This window comes from Muntiacus reevesi, chromosome 1 (assembly GCF_963930625.1).
Source record: "Muntiacus reevesi chromosome 1, mMunRee1.1, whole genome shotgun sequence".
NCBI classification, from domain to species: domain Eukaryota; kingdom Metazoa; phylum Chordata; class Mammalia; order Artiodactyla; family Cervidae; genus Muntiacus; species Muntiacus reevesi.
The window spans coordinates 203,709,691-203,731,159 of NC_089249.1; the positions used below are offsets into that span (position 1 = coordinate 203,709,691).

The window sequence follows — 21,469 nt, forward strand, 5'->3', positions numbered from 1 at the left end:
ATAAATAACAGTAAGAAAAGACCTCTGTGACTGCAAGTGTTACCACAAAAAGCTGTAACACATTGTTGTTCGGTCCCTAAGTCCTACTGTTTGCAACTCCATGGACTGCAGCAGGCCAGGCTTCCCTGTCCTTCACTATCTCCTGGAGTTTGCTTAAACTCCTGTCCATTGAGTCGGTGATGCCATCCAACTATCTCATCCTCTGTCACCCCCTTCTCCTCCTGCCCTTGATCTTTCCCAGCATCAGAGTTTTTTCCAATAAATCAGCTCTTTGCATCAAGGGAACTTCAGTTTTAGCATCAGTCCTTCCAATCACACTGTGACACCTAGTGGGCTTATTTCCACTCATTTTCTAGAAAATAATAAATAATCAAGATTACCATTTGTAGACCACTCTGCACAGGTGTTCTCTATTCTGGCAGCACTGGGAGAACTGAAAATGGGAGGAAAGCAATGCCTCAGATCAGCGGCGCTGCAAAGTGGTCTTGTAGAGAAAGACCAGCTCCAGGAGTTGACAAGACTCACCTCTAACCCAAATGACTGAGTTCACTCACCTAAAAGGGAGGATTATCTTCCCTGGAGACCCAGAAAAAGTTTACCTGAGCCACAGCTGCCATAAGTCACTAATGAATGTTCTGAAAAATGCAGGATAATTTCTGCTGAGTGCTGAGTGCAGCAATGGCCTCAGGCCCTTTAGGCAAGAATGCCAACTTTGATCTTTCTGAACTCTCCCTGGACTCTGTCCTCCCCAGGAATTCTGACTTTCTCATTGCAATTGAGCTTCCCTTTCAGGTCTGGGCAAGGCAAAAACTGTGCCAATAATGAACACTTGTGTGTCCCAGCAACTGGTCTTCTCATATTTGTTACTTTATTTTTAAAAATAATACGACAAATTTTTATTGAGCGCTACGATGTCAGGCACCATTTTGAGTACTGAGGATATAACTACAGATAAAAATGATAAACCTCCTGGTTTCCTGGAACTTATATAATAGGGTGGGGAGATTAACTGACAACAAATAAAAATTATCTATGAAATACATAATGAGGTGATAAGTTTTATGAAGAAAATAAGGCAGTGAAAGAGAACTAGGAGACTGTAGTGAAGAGCCTGACTCCGTTCTTTATGTTTGACGGTGGAGAGCTTTCAAACCACTCCCATCCCCCTTCCTCTTCTGCCCTATATCTGGGCAAACTATTGAGAATGGCCAGGGCTCCTTCCCTTGGCAGCAACAGGAAGTTCAAAGCACATGAGCAACCCTACGTGCACAAGGTCCCTCACCCTAGTCCCAGCCTCTTAGCACAATAAAAGCTGAACTGGTCTCTTTCCTCTGCTATCTCAGGCCAGTTTTTGACCTGCTTGGGCCCCTGTCCTCCTCTCCCCAGAAAGTCTCATTACGTGAATAATAAATCCATTCACATTCTCTTAGTGCACGTGTGACATCATCTGTCTCAACACTAGAACCCGATTTTGGGTGTGGGGTCCATGTGAGCTGGGAAGGTGACCGTACCGGACACAAATGTGGGTTGTGGCCAGAGAAGCCCTCTCTGAGGAGAAGGAGGAGGGGATCAGAATAGCCAGGGAGTGAGACATGCAAATATCTGGGGGAGCATTCAATGGAAGGAACTGAGAGTTCTGGTGCATTGAAGAAAAACCTAGGAGGCCATTGAGGCTGGGGTGGATGGAACAAGCAGAGTGTGTGTCGGGGTGGGGGTGGGGGGATCCTAGCAGGGCAAGCAGACCCCACAGAGCTCTATGGCCCCATGCTAAGGGGATCTGAATTTTCCTCCAGGCAAACTATCAGAGGGATTTGAGTAGTGAAGTAACATAATCTGATTTACACTTTAACAGAATCAGTCCAACTGCTCCGTAAGGATCAAAGTTAGAAGGGCAAAGTGGAGTTCAGAAGACGCCCTTTCTGGGATTTGGGGGCAGAAGTTGTGCCAATGCAGATGAGAGCAGCAGGGCAGTAAGACGAGGTTTGAGTTTGGATCTATTTAAATGTTGAAACTGCAGGATGTGACCATGGAGGTGTGAGAAAAAGAGAAGCTGCAAGGAAGATTAATGACAGGGCTGCAAATACACGTTTGAGAGTTAAGTTGTAGATGGTAGTTGCAGCTGGGAACACGTCCAGAGAGAGAGAAGGGAAAGGCTTGACTGAGAGTTCTGGACATGCTAACATTTAGAGGTCAGGAAGACTGAGGAAGACCCCAGCAGTAGAGCCAATTTAAAGCTATAAACTGGCATGCCTATTTATATCTATCAGGGGTTGACAGATGCCATTGGGAACCTGTCAGGCTGGAGACTAGAACAACTTTGGCACATTTGTTACAATAACAAATACATCTCATGAGGCCTCTTGGGAGAAGGCTGTCTCCCCTTCCAGGAGACCCCATCATTACAGCCCATCTGTCTCCATTTGTATTTCAATATCTGTCTCATTAATACTTATGTCAGCTTTGGATGTAATTGTTATTATATTCATCCTGTAGATGAAAAAAACTGGTGTGGGGGCTGCTCAGAGAAGCTGAACAATTTGTCCATGATCACAGAGCTTATAAGACAGGAAGACAGGCTTTAATGTGAAGCTCCCCAACTCCGAGGTGCAAAGAAATTAAATGATTTGCCTGATGCCACATGATGAATTAATGGAAAAGATGGACTTAGAACTCTCTTTCTTATTTAAATTCATTGTCTTTCTTTCATTGGGAATAAAATCATCTGCTGGAAAATTCAGGCTGCTAATAATTTGCTAAAGAATCTTGTAATTTTTGGTAAGCCTTACTGGAAAGGCAGAGATCCACCATTTCTGACCTTGACTTCATATGTCCATAGCATGGACATTAGAAACAGACTATTAAAGGAAGAGGCAATGTGGAAAATAGCAAATAAATAGTAAAATATATAATCTTGAATATAAGTTTTAAAATATTAAATCAATATGGAGGGTAGGAAAACCTGACTAATACACCATGTTTATAGTAACAGCAGGATATACCCCAAGAGTATATATAGGTATATATAGTACATATAGAGTATAAACAGGTATAATATTTTCAGGGTTTCTGATTTTGTATTTTTATTTCTAATGTTTTTGTGTGACAAGTGCAATATAAACCTGTTAACATTTTAACATTAGTAAAGCTTTATTTTAAAATAATCATGATCTAAATTGATTTTTACAATCAATGTTGCATGGTTTTTATTAGTTAAAGGCCAAATATTTTTTAACACTAAAACATCAATCTTACAATGACATTCATGGAAAGCATTACCACATTCTGCTTAAAAATAATGTCCTTCCATTTGTGTTTGGCTTATCACTTCACGTTTTTTCACATATATCTCATAACTGGATGATTAGAATCAACGGCCAAATTAGGAGAGGTAGGTACTGTTATCTATTTTATATTGGGTTAGCCATAAAGTTCATTCAGGTTTTTCCATAAGATGTTACAAAAAACATGAATTAACTTTTGACTACACTAAAGCCTTTGACAGTGTGGATCACAACAAACTCCAGGAAAGTCTTAAAGAGATGGGGATACCAGGCGACCTAATTGTCTCCTGCAAAACCTGTATGTAGATCAAGAAGCAACAGTTAGAAACTGGACATGGAATAACAGACTAATCGCAAATTGGGAAAGGAGTAAGTCAAGACTGTATATTGCCTTCCCCCTCATTTCACTTATATGCAGAGTACATCATGTAATGGTGGGATGGATGAAGCACAAGCTGGAATCAAGATTGCTGGGAGAAATATCAATAACCTCAGATATGTAGACAATAACCACCCTTATGGCAGAAAGCAAAGAGGAATTAAAGAAATCCTTGATGAAGGTGAAAGAGGAGAGTGAAAAAACTGGCTTAAAACTCAACATTCAAAAAACAAAAATCATGGCATCTGGTCCCATCACTTCATGGCAAATAGGTGGGGAAACAATGGAAAGAGTGACAGACATTACTTTCTTGGGTTCCAAAATCACTGCAGATGGTGACTGAAGCCATAAAATTAAAAGACACTTGCTCCTTGGAAAAAAAGCTGTGACAAACCTAGACAGCATATTAAAATGCAAAGATATTACTTTGCCAACAAAGGTCTGTTGGCAAAAGTCAAAGCTGTGGTTTTTCCAAGTAGTCGTGTATGGATGTGGGCCATAAGGAAGGCTGAGCACTGAAAAATTGATGCCTTGAACTGTGGTGCTGGAGAAGTCTCTTAGGAGTCCCAGGGACAGCAAGGAGATCAAAACAGTCAGTCCCAAAGGATATCAACCCTGAATATTCATTGGAAGGACTGATGCTGAAGCTGAAGCTCCAATACTTTGGCCACCTGGTGCGAAGAGCTGACTCATTGGAAAAAACCCTGATGCTGGGAAAGGTTGAAGGCAGGAAGAGAAGGGGACGCAAGAGGACAAGATGGTTGGATGGCATCACTGACTCAATGGACATGAGTCTGAGAAAACTCAGGGAGATTGTGAAGGACAGGGAAGCCTGGTGTGCTGTAGTCCATGAGGTTGCAAAGAGTCAGACATTACTGAGAAACTGAACAACAATAATAAATATAAAGACAGGCCCTGTGGCTCCAAGAGAAGAGAGCAGTAGAGAGTCATACAATAAGAGCTTGAACTGAGCCTGTGTCTTTGATTCCACAGCTAACACACTACCTGATAGCTTTCCATATAAAGCAAATTTGTGGGGAAATCTAGTAAAAAAGGATATATGTATTCTAGTGGAAATGACAGCAGGAAAGGTATAAGCAGATAGAAAAAGATATGTATGCTTTATATGTACCACTACCCATGAACTATGAATCACTAAGGATTAAAAATGCATTTATAAAAAGCCTTTAATATATACACAGTTCTAAAACTTTCCAAAACATTAATTCCCTTTTAATTCTTCCCATATTTAGGTTGCTAATAGCTATTTTTAAGATATTAGTCCCTCATATTTCTATATTTGTAGTTTCTCAGCAGAAAAGAAAGCTCTGGTTCCTTGCAAACTTTTCTAAAGCTTTCATATTTAGTATGAGAATCGTAAACACATCTCTAATTTATTAAAGAAAAACTGGGTTTTAAAAGAGAGCTGATTTTCTCAACCATATAAAAATATGCTTCAAATATCTGAGGAAAAGAAAAAATTTAAAAAGTCCTAAGTATTTTTAAACAACTAGGTCTTGGAGATAAAATCAATTATTCTGAGTGCTATCAAGAAGACAATGGCAATGAAACTAAATCAGAACATCTTGATAACAACTAAAATTCACCTTAATTTTAAAGTGTCATTCTTTGGAAGTTACTACATGTGATAATAAAAGTTTCCAAAGCTTAATGCTTTGAGAAACTATATCTTTCACAAGAGGTGAAATGGGGAAAACCTAATGGTAAAACACTTGAAGTTATACAGAGACTAAGAAAATGAAAACATGACAAAAGAACAAATGCTTTTAAAACATTTCTCAATTAGAAAAGAATAAATGGTAATGCCCTGAATCAGGGACAAGGTAATGCCAATGAAAGCCTGTAACTGTCTTCAGACTGATTAAAAACTGGTAAAACAAACATACAAGTTGAAGAGATTTAGGTTAAGTCAGCATCATTTAGTCACTGAGTGGTAAAGAATCTGCCCACTATGCATGAGAGGGGGGGTTCGAACCCTGGGTTGGGAAGATCCCGTGGAGAAGAAAATGACAACCCACCTATATATTCTTGCCTGGAGAACACTTTGGGCAGAGAAGCCTGGTGTGTGGCAAAAGAGTTGGAAAGGACTCAGGGACTAAACAACAAGAATTGGAATTTTATTCTCTGGTACTATTGAATTGTCTTTATCCTTACATCCTATCTAAATATGACAAAGTGAAAGTGTTACTTGCTCAGTTGTGTTTGACTCTTTGTGACACTATGGACTGTAGCATCCAGGTTTCTCTGTCCATGGAAGGAAACCTCATAAAGCTTGAAAGAAATGATGGATTCTCTTTGGAGAAAGTAAAGCAGGTTCCCTTTCATAACGAAGTCTTAAAAAAATCTCACATCATCAATGTCAAAATTTTCATTTTGTTACCTTCAAAAAAACACAGCAAACACCTGAGGGTCCACCGAAGGACTGTCTAAACATTACTAATGAAAGTTTAGTATAATCCATATGGAATTGAATGAAGAATATTTAATATTTAATGAAAAAGTCAATAAATATTTATCAAATATTCAGGTGCTTAAAAATGTCTCTCTTCATGATGACAGTTGAGCATAAACTATTTTGTCAAAGTTCTAATATTGTCAAAGTTTAATATTTGACATTAATATTCACTATAATATTCAGAATCATAGTACATTTTCTAGTTCCCAATAAATTTCTTAAATTTTAAGAAAATAATATAAAGGAAACAGGACATAATTAATAGAAAACATATATACAAATGTACATATACTAAAGAATATAAGCTATGCTTTGAGAATGTCAAAATATGGGTGTTTCACATTGAGAGCTATAGACAAACTATATACTGTAAATGATAAACTATAATGTTAACTTGAAAAAGAGGCATCTTACATATGCATCATAACATAGGGCTTTGTTAATTAGGCCCCATTCCCTGTACATTTTGGGCTCCAGACTCCTGCATTCAACTGCCTATTTTACTACTTAAACTGGATGTCTAACATGCCAAACTTAACATGTCCAAAAGACATTTAATTTTCACTTCTCGAATCTCAGTTTTCCTTATCTCAACAAATAGTTCACAATTTGCCTAGACATTTGAACTGCAATCCTGGGACAGACTCTTCCTTGATTCTATCCATTTCTTCACTCTTCACTCCCTATTCCTGAACTAAGAGGAATCTTATTATCTTGTTATCTTTCCTTCAAAATGGATTCCTGAATTGGTATATTTTCCAGTTTACCTTCATCTTTTTGCAAATACTCTGAAGGGCACAAAATCCAAATTTGGCCTCCAGGGTCTACTAGGCCTCATAAGATCTGGTCCATGGGTGGCCCAGCCACAGTTTCCATCTCATTAAACACTCAGTAGTGTGTCCTCTGTGGGCTGCGTTGTTTTCAGTTTATTCCATCATGACTGCAGTCCCCTAGCTTTGCCATGGCGGTATCCCACCCACACCATCATGATGATTCCTCAGCTCACAGGTTACCATGTCAGTGAAGCCTTTCCTGAGTGCTCAATCTAATCAGCAATGCCTCACTCCTACCACTCATTGGTCTCCATCACCTCAAAAGGTTTCGTTTCTTCATAATATTAATCATTATCTGTGATCACTTTTGTAATACTGGAGTGGGTTGTCATTTCCTCCTCCAAGGGATCTTCCTGACCCAGGGATTGAACCTGAGTGTCTCTTGTGTCTCTTGTATTGGCAGGCAGATTCTTTATACTGTGCCACCTGAGAAGCCCTAATGTTAAGCAAATATAGAGCTAGATCTAATGATAAAATGTATGATGGCCTTCAGTAATGTAGAAAATATGCAAGATTGGAAGATGGGGAAAGAGCTGCTTTTCTAGTCTCAGGGGAAGAGGATAAATTCCCTAACACTCCATGACCAAGAGGAGCGAGTACCTCAGCTATTGTTTTTAGATTTTCTTTAAGGACAGTGCTGCTGCCAGCAGTCTGAGGCACATCCAAATGTTTATGCCAAAGGAAATTTTGTAACTGAAGTTTTCAAAAATAAAAGTGATGGGGTTGAGTCGGGGGGTGGATAAGCGCTTCCAGCTAGGGATAGTCAACTCTAAGAGGTTTCTATACAACCACATACAAACACTCAACTCAGACTGTGGCTTCTGGCTTCAGGTAAATGTCCAGAATATATTACTTACCCTGCGATTGACAACAACTCTAGATATAGAGAATACGTGGCTTTGCTTTCTTTTAAATATGCCTATTAAATATCTATGGGGCTTAAAACCACGTCTCAGGAGACACGCAATTTACTTTCTCTGAGGGTGTGTGGACTGTCACTTATTAACTCTATGGCCCTACTTGAATCCACTGCTTCGCTGGCTGCACACACTCACTGCCACTTCCTTTCAGGGGAAGTTCATTGAAAGGAATGAACATTGGACAGCAAGAGAACAAGATCCCCTTGAAGGGATAAGATGTCATAACAAAATGACTTTCTTCTGTTCCCAATCTTTAATGCCAAGAACTGTTTGTACTCTTTCTGTGAGAAATCAACAAAGAAGATTAGGTAATACAATGTATCTCTGTTCAAAAAAAAAATCATTATATTTTCCTTTCAGCAAATATGTTTATTTCCCTCTCTCCTCATCAACTTGTCTTTAGGTAAGTGCTTAGAGATTATTTCACAAACACGAGTCTTTCCTCAAAGAACTAAAGAATTAAAGAATTAAGAACTAAAGAATTAAAATACTTAATTAACTAAAAGCAACCAGGAGTTCTGCTTTCAATTCAGTTCTCTCAAATTTTCTGCAGCTACAGTATTTCCCCCAAATCAGTGCAGTACAAGTTTAGGGAAGAGAAAAGAATATTTCACCTCACTTAAAAACATCAAAGGAAAATACCTTGAAAAAAGGCTTATAGTAAATACAACAAACTGTTAATTCCTTTATTATATGAAACGGGAGCTCAAGTGAATAAGATAAAACATGTGCCAAAGAGATAAATAAGTAAAAGAGGTATTTTAAAAGGGAAATACAGTTAAAAAAACTACCCCATCTTGCCAGTAATCTTAACAAAGAAATTAAAAATATGTTAGCTTCTAGTTTATAAAAGTAGAAATAAAATTAGAACTCTTTTCCTCATTTTTTTTTTTAAGAAACAACATTCTTTGTTCAAACAATATTACTACGAAGTCCAAGCAAGTTGGGTTTCAGCCATGATATCTGAAAGAGTGAGCCAGGGAGACTGGTCTTTTCTCCCTATTCTCCATCTTACAGGGACTTTTGAGGAAACTTACAAAGCATAACGTATTTTAAGCGCTACCCACGTAAATAAAATGTAAGCGTTACTAACAACAACAATGACAAAAACAACTAGCATCTAGTTTTCCGTGAAGGACACTGGAAGACCATTATTTTTAATGCCACTCAGTATCAATGAGAGATTGTGCAGTCGGCATACTCCAAATTGTCAATGAGATTCTAAATCACATCTACCACTCTGAACAGCAATCTGGAAACATGCCATAAAAATCACCAAAATGTCCATCTCTGACTACCTTCACTTCTGAGGCCCTACATTGACTATATTCCATGAAGATACTAAATATAGCATCATTTAAGATGGCAAAACTTATAGGAAAAAACTGATGAACATATCCAACCATTTAATAAAGACTTACGGAGCAAATGATCTTGCAAAAGTTCATGTTGCTAAGAAAGGATGAGAGGAAATGGGAAAGGCTGGGGCCAAGGTCTAGAAAGGCTATGAAGACGTTTGTTAGGTAGTGCTTATGATGACCTGCACTGAAAAAGCCTTTCATTTTACTGGATGACATTAATTCCTCAAATAGTTCACTTAGCACATCATCAAAAAATACAATAAAATCTGCAAGAAGAAATAAATCAGTCTGTAGCACTAAAATTATTCTACTGGGAATCTTCAGGTAAGACCACAATTCTGATTTTGGCAAACTCTCCTAGAGAAGAATAAAAGTCAAAAAGCTGAAACATGTTTATGAGACTCCTTGTCTAAGCTATGAATGTGGGGAATCCCTAGGGATTTGAAGCACTCTTGACCAAACAAAAGGGTAGGATGGCCTCTCCTACAAGGAGGCAAGTCAGGAGTCAGATGGGAGGTCTAAGGATGGTAAACTCCAAGCTTAAATTGACAAGCATTTTGTAAACAAGATTTTCTAGTTCTAGATTCTTCTCTGTATTCTCTCTCCTGTGTAATTCTGTATCTTTAATACGGTCTTATTTAAATGCCTCTAGTCTAGCCTCAGCTGTGCTGTGGGTAAGGAAGGATTACATGTCCATATTTTAGCTGCCAGAGAAGGCATTCCAGTCTACCATCCAAGCCTTAAGCCAGGGTGAAGCTGGGGAAAGGTAACGAGTGAGAGATGTCTTAGAAAATGTGTTTCTCTCAAAGGTCAAGGGCAGGTCATCAGTCAGGCTCTGTTGCTCCACCTTGCATAGGGAGGCATCCTCTATTAGCACCCTTCAGGGGGCTGGTGTAGATTTGATTACAGACAGTCCCTTCTTTGTAGCCTCAAGTATGTTTAGATCATCAGATAGTTGAAAAATAAGCATCTTGAAACACAAACGAGACCAGGAAAAGGACAATAACTCCTGAGGGCACAAAAGCAAACCAACTAACATAAAGACAGCCTTCAGGCTTATGCAACTGTCCCTACCTGTCTGCTTTCAGAAGGGGTGATTTATCAAAAGGTCGTGAAAATGACCACCTTAGTGGAAGATAAGTGCAAAGTGCAAAGCAACACTTTTTTTAAGTTTACAGCAAAACCAAAGAAATATTCTAATGTAATCACTTGTTCAAAAGAAAAAAAAATAGAAAAACAAGTATAATCAGTGTCATTAGTTTTTGTGTTTTTTTAAAAGACCAACATTTTAAAAGATGATCTAATTCAACCCTTGGAATAACTGCTCTCTGTAAACAGAAATTATTTCATAATCAGATGCATGTTATGTTTACAGAAATTTTTTTTTGTTGTTTATGGAAATTTTAATCAGTATAAGCATGAAGTGGACCGAATTGCGAGTCTCTCTTCCCTTGCCTCAATAAAAAGCAAATCAGTACATTCGTAAATAGCTCTTCTTTTATTTTCTTTGATTGTTTCATATTTATTTTATTTTGGGGTTTTGCATATACCCTTGTAAGTCAGTTAAACTATGTTCCGGAAAAAAATGGAGTATAAGTAAACAAAAATTATTATCTCTCAATACATTTTCTTTCTGAAATTACTTTTTCTCTCCAGCAAAGATTACTCTTACCTTAGGTTGTTTGCAAAGGTAGCGACAAAGTTCTCCAATGTACTGGAACACAGTCACATTATATTTTCTGCAGTCATTCCAAAACTGGCTTGCTGAGAATTTTTTCCTTAACACACAAGTGGCACCTATGAAAAAAGCATAAAAAGGCACAAGGGAAAAAATTCAAGGGCAGAATTAACATAAAACACAAATGATGGTGCTCTGTCCAGAAGAGTTTTGCTCACTTTCAAGGCTTTTATAATCTATCAGCAGCCATTTATATCAAGCTCATTTGAAAACATTAATCTTACAGTCAAAAAAGTCTTTTAAAAATATTCATGCTGTAATTCTACATTTTGACTGTAGGTACGCTTCTTACAATACATGGGATGAAAGACGCACTCAAAATAAATAGGACAGTTATAAGTAGTAGAGAATGAATATAGATAAAGGTCATCCTTCTTCACAGAGACCAAGAATATTCACTTACTTTTGACCTTGAATACATACATAGTATTTATTTTAAAAACTTTTAAAGCAGCCTCAATATATTTTGAGGTTGAGTTAGCAAGGCAGAATTTGTAAGAAAGCACCAACGAAAAGGTTCATTGATGACTGCAGAACCTAATTTTAACAACCTAATTTTAATAACAATTTTAAGTCATAGGAATATGTTCCAAGGAAAATGCTAATGTCTCAACCTTCATCTTTATTTACTGTAGACATTTATCACATTCTAAACATACCATTCTATAACATTACTTTATAGTATTTTAGATATATATATATATATACATATAAATCATGGTAAGTGATCTCTAAATATTATTTCTGAGTGAGCTAGTAACAGACACATAATCTCAACATGATTATCAATGGAATCTACTGAGCTGTCAGTTCCACCAAATGACTTCTTGGGTATCTGGAGTACAATGTTTGCAAAGATAGCCTCAATAACTCCTCCTCTGCACTTACCTTTACAATGTGGATTTGACACCCTTTCTTTCAAGAAGTAGGGTCTATTTCCCCACTCATCAAATCTTGATTCTGAGCTGGCTTGTGACTTGTTTTGATGAGCAAAATATAGATAAAATGATCCATGTGACTTCCAAAGCTAAGACTTAAGAGATACTAGGCTTCTGATTGGGAAAGCTCCTACCTCCACTTAAGGAGGCAGGGCTTGGCCACTAAACAGTGAGTGATCACATGGAGAAGGAAGTCCTGTCAATAGCCAGTTTCATCCACAAGGCCAAATTCCCAGGGCACTGCTCTTTCCACTTCAGGCATACACTGAAGTGGGTGATGAAGCTGTGTCCTTTTAGTAAACATTTTATAATTGTATAACATGCACACAATTACTCTGAATTCTACAAATAGCATTTCAAACTTTAATGAAGACAAGTTCTAATTATTAGACATTGTGAAAACTTATTCAGACAATAAAAGCATACCTAATTCAATACATCCACCAATTCCCAGAAGAGATGCTGCACTATGATACAGAGGAAGAGTTATATAAATGATGTCATCAGAAGTACAACCAAAAGCCCATAATCCAGAAGAACACTTTGTAGCTGCCAGATGACAAATCACAGCTGCTTTTGGTAGGCCTGGAATAAAAGGAAAAAAAAATGTAACAGAAAAGATACTGTGTTGGTATCAACTACAACAGCATCTGAGGCAAAAATACATCAAAATAGTCTATATGCTTGGTAAAAAGGGCCATGCAAATGTTGGCTGTGACTTAAATTAATCTCTAGAATCTTGGATCTACCCAGAGGATTAAAACTATAAAATTATATAAGAGTTTGAAATCTAGGAAGCTTCAAAGAGCCATATTTGCTATAAAAATGCCCCCAATACACAGTTTTTTCTCTGGTTCGACCTATTTACTGAATAAAACTAAAGTTGTCATGGGATTTTTAGTGAGAGCAGCACATGTGACTGCAAACCCCAGTCTACAGTGACTTCCAGACACTCTTTCAGAGTGAGCTTCGTGCCTGCATAGTTGCTGCACCTGCTTAGACATTTTCTGATAGACTTTGGGCTTCAGTTTCATTAACTGGAAGAGACGTGATCTTATACACAAAATTGGCATGGTCTTGCCTACAATCCTATCTAAAATTCATTTATTAAGCTTTCTCAAAAGAAATTTCTGTGGCTCTTTCTGATAGCTAGGCATCTCACAACCTGAGTTTATTGTCCTCCACATGGATAGAGAATCCCTCCAAAATTTCTTGTCAAAGCCATTATAAAGATTTTCAGTGAGACTAGCATCCTTGATTCTTGATACTATAATTGCTTTTCTCATCTTCATCCGGAGAATCAAATATTAATGCATTTTCTGCCTCTGCGAAGTTCCTACCTGCTGTTCTTCAGTTATCATATTCCCTACTTTCCATATTGTTCCTGATCTCATGGCAACCCAGCTTTAAAAATAATTTTTCAGTTGGAGGTTTGTCAAAAAATGAAGGATGCTTTATCTAGTTATTTTTCACCTGTGTGCTTCTGTCACTCCGGTAAAGCACTTTAGTGACAAACAAATTACTCATGTTTTGGTTCCTAATTTGGTTAGTTTTAAGTGAATAATGATCTCATTAACTTGTTATAAAAGTTATTATAAATTATTTAAGGTACTCAGACTTTTTGATAAAGGAGATAACAGATAGGAGCTTATCCAACAATGAAAGTGATCAAAGGTTAATGCAACTTAAAGTTTTAAAGAAAGAAAAAAAAAGTTTTAAAGAAAGAAAGATGAACCAACAGAATAAATAAGCTTGTTAAAACTGCAACTTAGAGTCTCTCTTGGAAGAGTTGGTTCATTACCATACTAAAGCCTCTGAGGGGCCCAACTGTACAAAAATGTTACTGTTTTTTTCAGATGTGTTTGTCAAAGTCCTGTGGTCATAAAGCACCTCTTCAAGTTTAATTTTTTTTCTTTGTAGACATGAAGGGATACAGGTGTCACAAGCTTGGGAAAATGCTACCTTAGGTGGTCTCTGAAACCCTCTGCTTTTCTAACCTTCTGTGGATCCCTGGCATTAAAACTCTTCACACATCCACAGATGTGGGGAGACCACTGTGATGAGGTCCAGGCATAAAGGTGGGAGTGAGGTTCTGTCCAATGAATTGGGGATTAGCAGGAAGAAGGAAGAAGAGATGCTATTAAGAGAAAACCAATTTATGGATAGGGATGGAAAAAATCTCGGGAATTTGGGGATAATTTTGGAAAAGGGAAAGAATCCCTAATATTAAGCAGGCAAGACAAAAGGAAATAAACTTAATGGTGATTGCAACTGGTCCCAATGCAGCCTGAAAGGCAGTTCCATCCTTTTCCTCCTTCCACTGCTTGCAGGAGTGACTGACCGCAAGGCTGCCGTTTCCAGGGTTAAAAAGCCTTTCCTGGAGATCGTGTGGCACCTAGCTAGACTCAATGAGCCACCTCAGAAGTGGATATGGGCAGACTGAATACATACATAGGCCCTCAAGGCCAAAAAGAATGGAATTGGAGGTGACCGCAACATGACTTTAGAAAGTCGTGGACAACTGACACAGCCTTGGAGAAAGCTGATTTGCTCCCACAAAATCCCAGGAGGCTCAGAAACTTGGAGAATAGGTACCTCCCAGAGTGGAGTATCAATAGGGAACTATAAAGAGGGAGCTAAATGGGAGTTCTGTTTAAGAAGCAATTCCACCAGTCATAAATAAGGGAAGCCTCTCTTGTTCATCAAGATCTCACAGAATCTCTCAGGTCAATGACACATGAATGGTATAAAAATCGACCTCAGTCCTTTCCTTACTCAAAGACATTCTAAGTTTGTCCCTAGGTTGATGGATATATTTTGGTGAGCTTCACATTAGTAAAATGATTAGGAAAGGTCTGATGTCATCCAAAGGGCTCCCATACAACCTGCTTGAAAGGGCCTGTGAGCGGACTCTGCTCCCATCATTTTTAACTTTTCTAACTCTCACTTCTTTACATCACTCCCTAACTTGTATAACACTTACTTCATTATCAACATTATAAGATTTTTTGTTTGAGAAAATCTGTTTGATTTTTATGCTAATAGGCAACACTAACATAAATTCTCATGATCATTACAACTACTATCACTTAATCCAGCTCTGGGTTTCTAGCTGCAAAACATCAGCTTAGAGAGAGAGAGAGAGAGAGAGAGAGAGAGAGAGAGATTCTTTTAATAAAAAACAACCTTTAATGAGGTTCAGTGTGAGACAGGCTGGGATCTGGGGCCTGTGACCCTTTACGTGGGCTGCCTGCACCTCAAGTGACAGAATAGAAGAAACTATAAGGGACTAAATGTAACTGCATGCATGTACAGTTGAGGCAATTATGAAAAACATTCAAAAGGGGCACAAGTCAACTGCCATTTCTGAGGTGCCAGGAGCAAAAGGAGGTTACTGTACATGACGCCTGTAAACAGCACCTCCAAGAGGGTGGGCAGACCACTTACGCCACCCCTCCAGCCCCACCCACCAATCACCCCATTTTAGGAACCAGCCTGCCCTCCCTAGTCAGGGAGCCAGCAGAAGCGCTTGTCACTTGTTTTCACTTCTCTGTGCTGTGGCATGAGTCCCAATCAAGCCTTTCCCGAATTCCTCATCTGATCCCTTTCCATTTTCTATTGATTAAAGAGTCCAAGGACCCTAGTCTGTAGCAAATGTGATTTTGCTACATTTTCTGACAGTTTTGTATTTATAAAGCATGACATCTACTGTATGCCCAATTCTGTATGTTGCTTTGCTCTCTATAAGACCTTAAGTTGCTTAGAACTTTAAGCTAAAGAGAGATGATATTTGTGTAACCTTTCCTGTATAGGATCATTCACAATCCAAATTTGAAAGAATGCCAATAAATGCTTTTGACATTTTAAAATGTAAAAAATAAAATGAAATTACAGCACCAGATTGCTTCCCCCACAATGGCAAAGATCTGATATGTATTCTCTGGAAAAAGATGAGCCTCTGGAAACACCAGGAAGAAGAGAGACTGAACATATCGTGGGAATAAGAGAAAGTGGGCATCCTCCTCCAGCTCCCTTTTGGCAGGTTACTAGTTTTCCCTTTAAGATTCTGGTCTGAGGAATCTAAAGCACCTAGAAGTAAAACTGGTAGTCATGCATCTGCCAACAAAATGTCCTGGACACTGAAACTAACCAGCTCACAATCCTGCTTGGTCACACAGAGCTTTTAGTTAGGATTTTGTTTGTTTTGGTAGCTACACTTTAAACATGAGCAGCCAAAGGTCAACAGATACTTAAGGAAATTCTCTAGAGTAAAGAACAGAGGGCACTGTAAAATAAAAGGTAAAAGGGCATTAGAGAACATAGAGACAAAGTAGAGAGGAGAAATTTTTTAAAAAATATTAATATTCTGAGAGGTATGAGACAATGAAGTATCAATAATACAAAAATAACATGCTACAAAATGAGAAATATTCAGAGAACATAGGGTGAAAATATAAATCTCTCAAAAAGTAAACCAAAAGGTAAGAGAAGGAAAATAGGATAGAAAAGATTAGAAAATTAATAACAGTTCAAGGAGGCCAAGTTTTAAAATGTTAGAGACCCAAAGATAAAAGAATGAACAAACAAACAAAATAATAGAAGGAGAGAATGGTCAGAAAAAAATAGAAATAAAGAGAATATGCAGACATCTTTAAAAAATATTTCAAATACCTAGACTTGCAAGACATGAGTTTCTAGATTTAAAAGGCTGACAGATTTATCAGCAAAATGGATAAGTAAGACTAGTCCCAGTACAAATAATCCTGAAATCATAGACTAGTGAAGGTTCATGAAATTCTAAAAGTTCCTCCCCCTTGCCCCCACCTTCCCCCACCAAAAGAAAGAAAAACACCACCAGGTTGACGTAAAGGACATGAAAGCAGAAAAAAAAAAAAAAAGACTTCTCAATACATATACTGGAAGATAGAAGGTAAAAAAGCAATGCCTTCAAACCCCTGCACCAGTATCATTTCTTACCTAGAATTCTATACAAGGGTAAGGGTAGAAACAAAAAGACATTCAGGCATGTGAGAACTTCAACTTACCTACTAATAAGCAGCTGCTAAAAAAAGTGCAGTGATAAAATGAAAAGTAAATAAAGGAAATAAATTTAGAATCTAAGAATCAGGGGATTGGCAAGAAGGTCTGAAGGGAATTCTCAGGGTGATGTGAGAAACAAACCCCAGGACATGTCAAGATTGAAATCATAGGGAGGAAAGCTTTAGGAAAGATGTGATCAAGAACTGACATATATATGCTAATATGTATGAAACAGAAAACTCATGAGAACCTGCTGTATAGCCCAGGGAACTCTACTCAATGCTCTGTGGTGACCTAAATGGGGAGGAAATCCAAACATGAGGGGATATATGTATACATCCAGCTGATTCACTTCACTGTGTAACAGAAATGAACACAACAATATAAAGCAACTATGTAGTTATTGTTGCTCAGTTGCTCCTTGTGTTGGACTCTGTGCAGCCCCATGGACTGGAGCATGCCAGGCCTCCCTGTCCTTCACCATCTCCCAAAGTTTGCCCAAGTTCATGTACATTGCATGGGTGATGCCATCCAGTCATCTTATCCTCTGATCCTTCTCCTTCTGCCCTCAATCTTTCCCAGCATCAGGGATTTTTTCAATGAGTTGGCTGTTTGCATCAAAAGACCAAAATACTGGAGCTTCAGCTTCAGCATCCATCCTTCCTAAAAATATTCAGGGTTGATTTCCCTTAAGATTGACTGGTTTGATCTCCTTGCTGTCCAGGGGACTCTCAGGAGTCTTCTCCAGCACCACAGTTCTAAGGCATCAATTCTCTGGCATTCCGCCTCCTTTATGGTCCAGCTCTCACAACTGTATGTGACCAATGGGAAGACCACAGCCTTGACTATATGAACCTTTGTCAGCAGAGTAATGTCTGTTTCAACACATTGTCTAGCTTTGTCACAGCTTTCCTGCCAAGGAGCAAGTTTCTTTTAATTTCATGACTGCAATCACCATCCTCAGTAATTTTAAAGCCCAAGTAGAGGAAATCTGTCACTATCTCCACCTTTCCCCCTTCCATTTGCCATGAAGTAAAGGGGCTGAATGCCAAGATTTTAGTTTTTTAATATTTAGTTTTAATCCGGCTTTCACTCTTCTCCTTTACCCTCATCAATAGGCTCTTTCGTTCCTCTACAGTAAAGAACTAAAGAGGAACTAAAGCAACAATACCCCAATCAAAAGAAAATATAACAACAACAAAAAGAACATAGGCTTGACAAAATACAGACAAGCTTTTCAATGTCTAAAGGTGAGTTACTTTTTGATAGAAGGATGGGTATAGACTGGTCATAGATGTAGAGAAAGCCAAGCAAGCAAATGAAACAACAAATGATCAATTCCAGATTGGGGAGGGTTTTACCTGAAAGGAAATAAATATAATTTTATTATACTATGGAGGGAAGCTAGAAATAGTTATGATACTGATAACTATCAAACCAATATTTATGATGAAAAAATAGATAGAGTAATGTCAGAGAAAGACAGTATCTGTACCAGAGGAAAAAGTCTGAGTTGGAGGGAGAGAGTGGTAAAGAAAGAAGATAAAATTTTCATCTTCCATTGTGGACAAGCAGCACCTATATTTGGGGGGCACCTATTAAGTACCCAATAAAATTCTCAGGCTATTTAGATATATGGAGATGACTACAGAAAGATCTGTGCTGGTGAAGACTATTGAGAGTCCCTCGTACAGCAAGATATCATACCAGTCAATCCTAAAGGAACTCAACCCCAAATATTGACTGCAAGGACTGATGCTGAAGCTGAAACTCCAATACTTTGGTCACCTGATGCAAAGAACCGACTCACTGGAAAAGACTCTGATGCTGGGAAAGATTGAAGGCAGGATGAGAAGGGGTGACAGAGGATGAGATGGTTGGATGGCATCACTGACTCAATGGACTTGAGTTTGAGCAAACTGCGGAAGATGGTAAAGGACACGGAAGCCTGGCACGCTGCAGTCCATGGGGTTGCAGAGTTGGACACGACTTTAGCGACTGAATGACAAAAAAAAAAAAACAAAAAAAACAAATGCAATTGGTTTGGGAATGGTAAGCAGGGTACTTTTCTCTAATATTTCTAAAACTATGAGCATTTTCATCTCTGTACCGTATTACTTTAATATGAATAAATATCAAGTAAAAAATTAATAGTGCTTTTGCTTTCAGCCTGTTGTGCAAATGTATCAAACACTGGTTTTAATCTTCAAGAACAGGAGCTGCTAATAGTCTGCTCCACACTATTCTCTTTGGGGTGAGGAGGGTTACGGGGAGAGGAGAGTGGTAAAGACTGTTTTGAAGATCAGAGTCACTTTTTATAAGAAAACAGCATAAAGACAAATTGTCAAGTAACTTCTGTTGGAAGTTTTCAAAGATATAATTTCCAAAATTTCATTGTTTCTTTCAAAGCCAAGTCAGGTCATCTTTGTGCTGACAACTTGATACATATTAGCATTTCCCAGTTCATTTATCAGAGTTGTTTTAAACAAAGTAACAACAACAACAACAACAAGCACAACACATCTCCAGTATAAAAGAGATTATTGTTAGCCTCCAAAGAGAAAAAAGGAAAGAACAAAGTAAGAAAACTTTACTTAGGCAATAGTAGTTTTGCTTACAATACTACCTGTGCATAAGAAATAAGTACCAATACTTTTGAAGTGAAGTGAAAGTCACTCAGTCATGCCCGACTCTGCAACCCCATGGACTGTACCCTGCTTTTAACACACCTCAATTTAAACTCCTGGTCATCTTCAAATCAATTACCAAAGGTTATTCAAACTACCATAAATACCATTCAATTTTTCTCAGAATCAATTAAGTTTAACATTTCTTTTGAATTCCCAGGTAGTTTCATTACTCTTTGTGTGTGTGTGTGTGTGTGTGTGTTGTTTACCTGATAAAAGTTTCTTGATTCTGATTTGTAACCTCCCCCAAACATACAAAGACCTCAAGATTTCTTGTTTCTCACATGTTCCAGTCAACCCAAGGAAAACCAAGAGAGCTTACTACAGGTATTTAAATGGCAGCTCTATACTTGGATTGTGTTTAGGAACCAACATTTTATACAAGAATACAGAAACCTGTTTTAAAGTAGACTAATGGCTTTTTTAATTCAGAAGGATGATTACAAACATTTAAACATCTTTTCATTTATATATCAGGCATCTAAGGGAAGCTAGCAAAGATCCTGCCAAAGAAGCAGTCCAAATTTCACACTCTGAGTAACTGGGCTGGATCAAGTTTTCAGATATTCCAGTGCCATTTGTACTACCAAACTTCAAAATCTTTCCACTTGCAACAACGGCCAAGTGAACATGGTGACTTGCCAAGCTAAAGGTAAAGTAATTACATTTTCCATCCAAGTTTGAGAGTTCAAAGACCTAAAGAAACCCAGGTCTTCTTGGATACATGCTTTCTCAGATTTTTGGTAGCTATGAAACTGAGCCCCACTAAAACCAAATTCTTTTACCAACTCTCTATCTAAAGCTTTGTTCCCTTTCTTGTCCCCTTTGACCTCAATCCCTGGGGAACTGAACAGCAATCAACCAGAGTCAGATGACTAAAATTGCTGTAGCTGATGACATAGTTAAAGCACTAAAGTGGTTATCATAGATATTGTCAACAGATTGTTTCTCCAGGGCAAGATGAGCTCACAGACCCTCAAGCCATGGACCACCTGGCCAGAGTTGTAAACCAGAGACATCCTGACTCCCCAAACTGTCAACAGAACTGTTACAAGATGATGACTAACCCTAGCTTCTTTATTCTTCTCCTTTAAGAAACCCCCAACTCAAAGGTCAAGTTGAAGTGGATCTGAGGCTTGGTGGGCTGCAATAAACCCTTATTTTTCTGCAATCTCCTGCTATCAGAGTTTGGCCTTCTGTACCTTGGGTACTCAAGTCCTTTGCTCAGTTACAGCTACACATGGCACAGATTTGTCCAAACCGGTTGCTTTTCAAATATAATACACTGTGTTCTTTTCAAGTTTAAAGAACAAATGGATCATACCTGTTGTTCCAGAAGTAAAAATATAAAGATAAGGAGTCTTGGGGTTTGAGACGGCATGGTGGCTGCGTGGCACCCGACAGTCAGATGCTGCGCTCAGTTTTTCTTTGAGTGAAGTTATGCCTTGTGGAACAGAGTTTTTCATTGCCCAAACGCTGATACCTTCTGGGAGGCTTGGAAGGATGTCTTCTACAGTTTCTAGAAAATCTAAAAACCAAAGGATTAGGAATAAGTAAATAAGACATAAATCTCAAACCACTCGCCTTGTGCATTCTTTTGCCTGTTGGAACAGGGATGAAATGCAAATACAATGCCAACTTCCTTTTCACAGTGGATAAGTAACATCCTAGCCATTTTATGATTCTGTTTCAACATGACCAATTTAAAGGAAAATCTAGTTATTACCTGATTTCATCAATGCAAAAAACCCAATTCAAACTGCAATTTGGAGATCCCATTATCCAGGCTGTGTTTCCCCCCCCCCCCCCAATTTTT

At 38.2% G+C, this 21,469-nt stretch overlaps 1 protein-coding gene across 1 annotated transcript in view; it reads right to left on the bottom strand.

The window, feature by feature from the left end:
* The window catches only part of SLC27A6 (solute carrier family 27 member 6), a 72,598-nt gene that overhangs the window by 40,413 nt on the left and 10,716 nt on the right, over positions 1-21,469 (bottom strand). The window contains exons 2-4 of the mRNA XM_065918174.1: positions 20,978-21,181; positions 12,353-12,511; positions 10,923-11,047 (exon numbers count right to left, since the gene is read on the bottom strand). Coding sequence (XP_065774246.1) covers positions 10,923-11,047; positions 12,353-12,511; positions 20,978-21,181 — 488 coding nt within the window. The remainder of the gene's footprint in view (positions 1-10,922; positions 11,048-12,352; positions 12,512-20,977; positions 21,182-21,469) is intronic.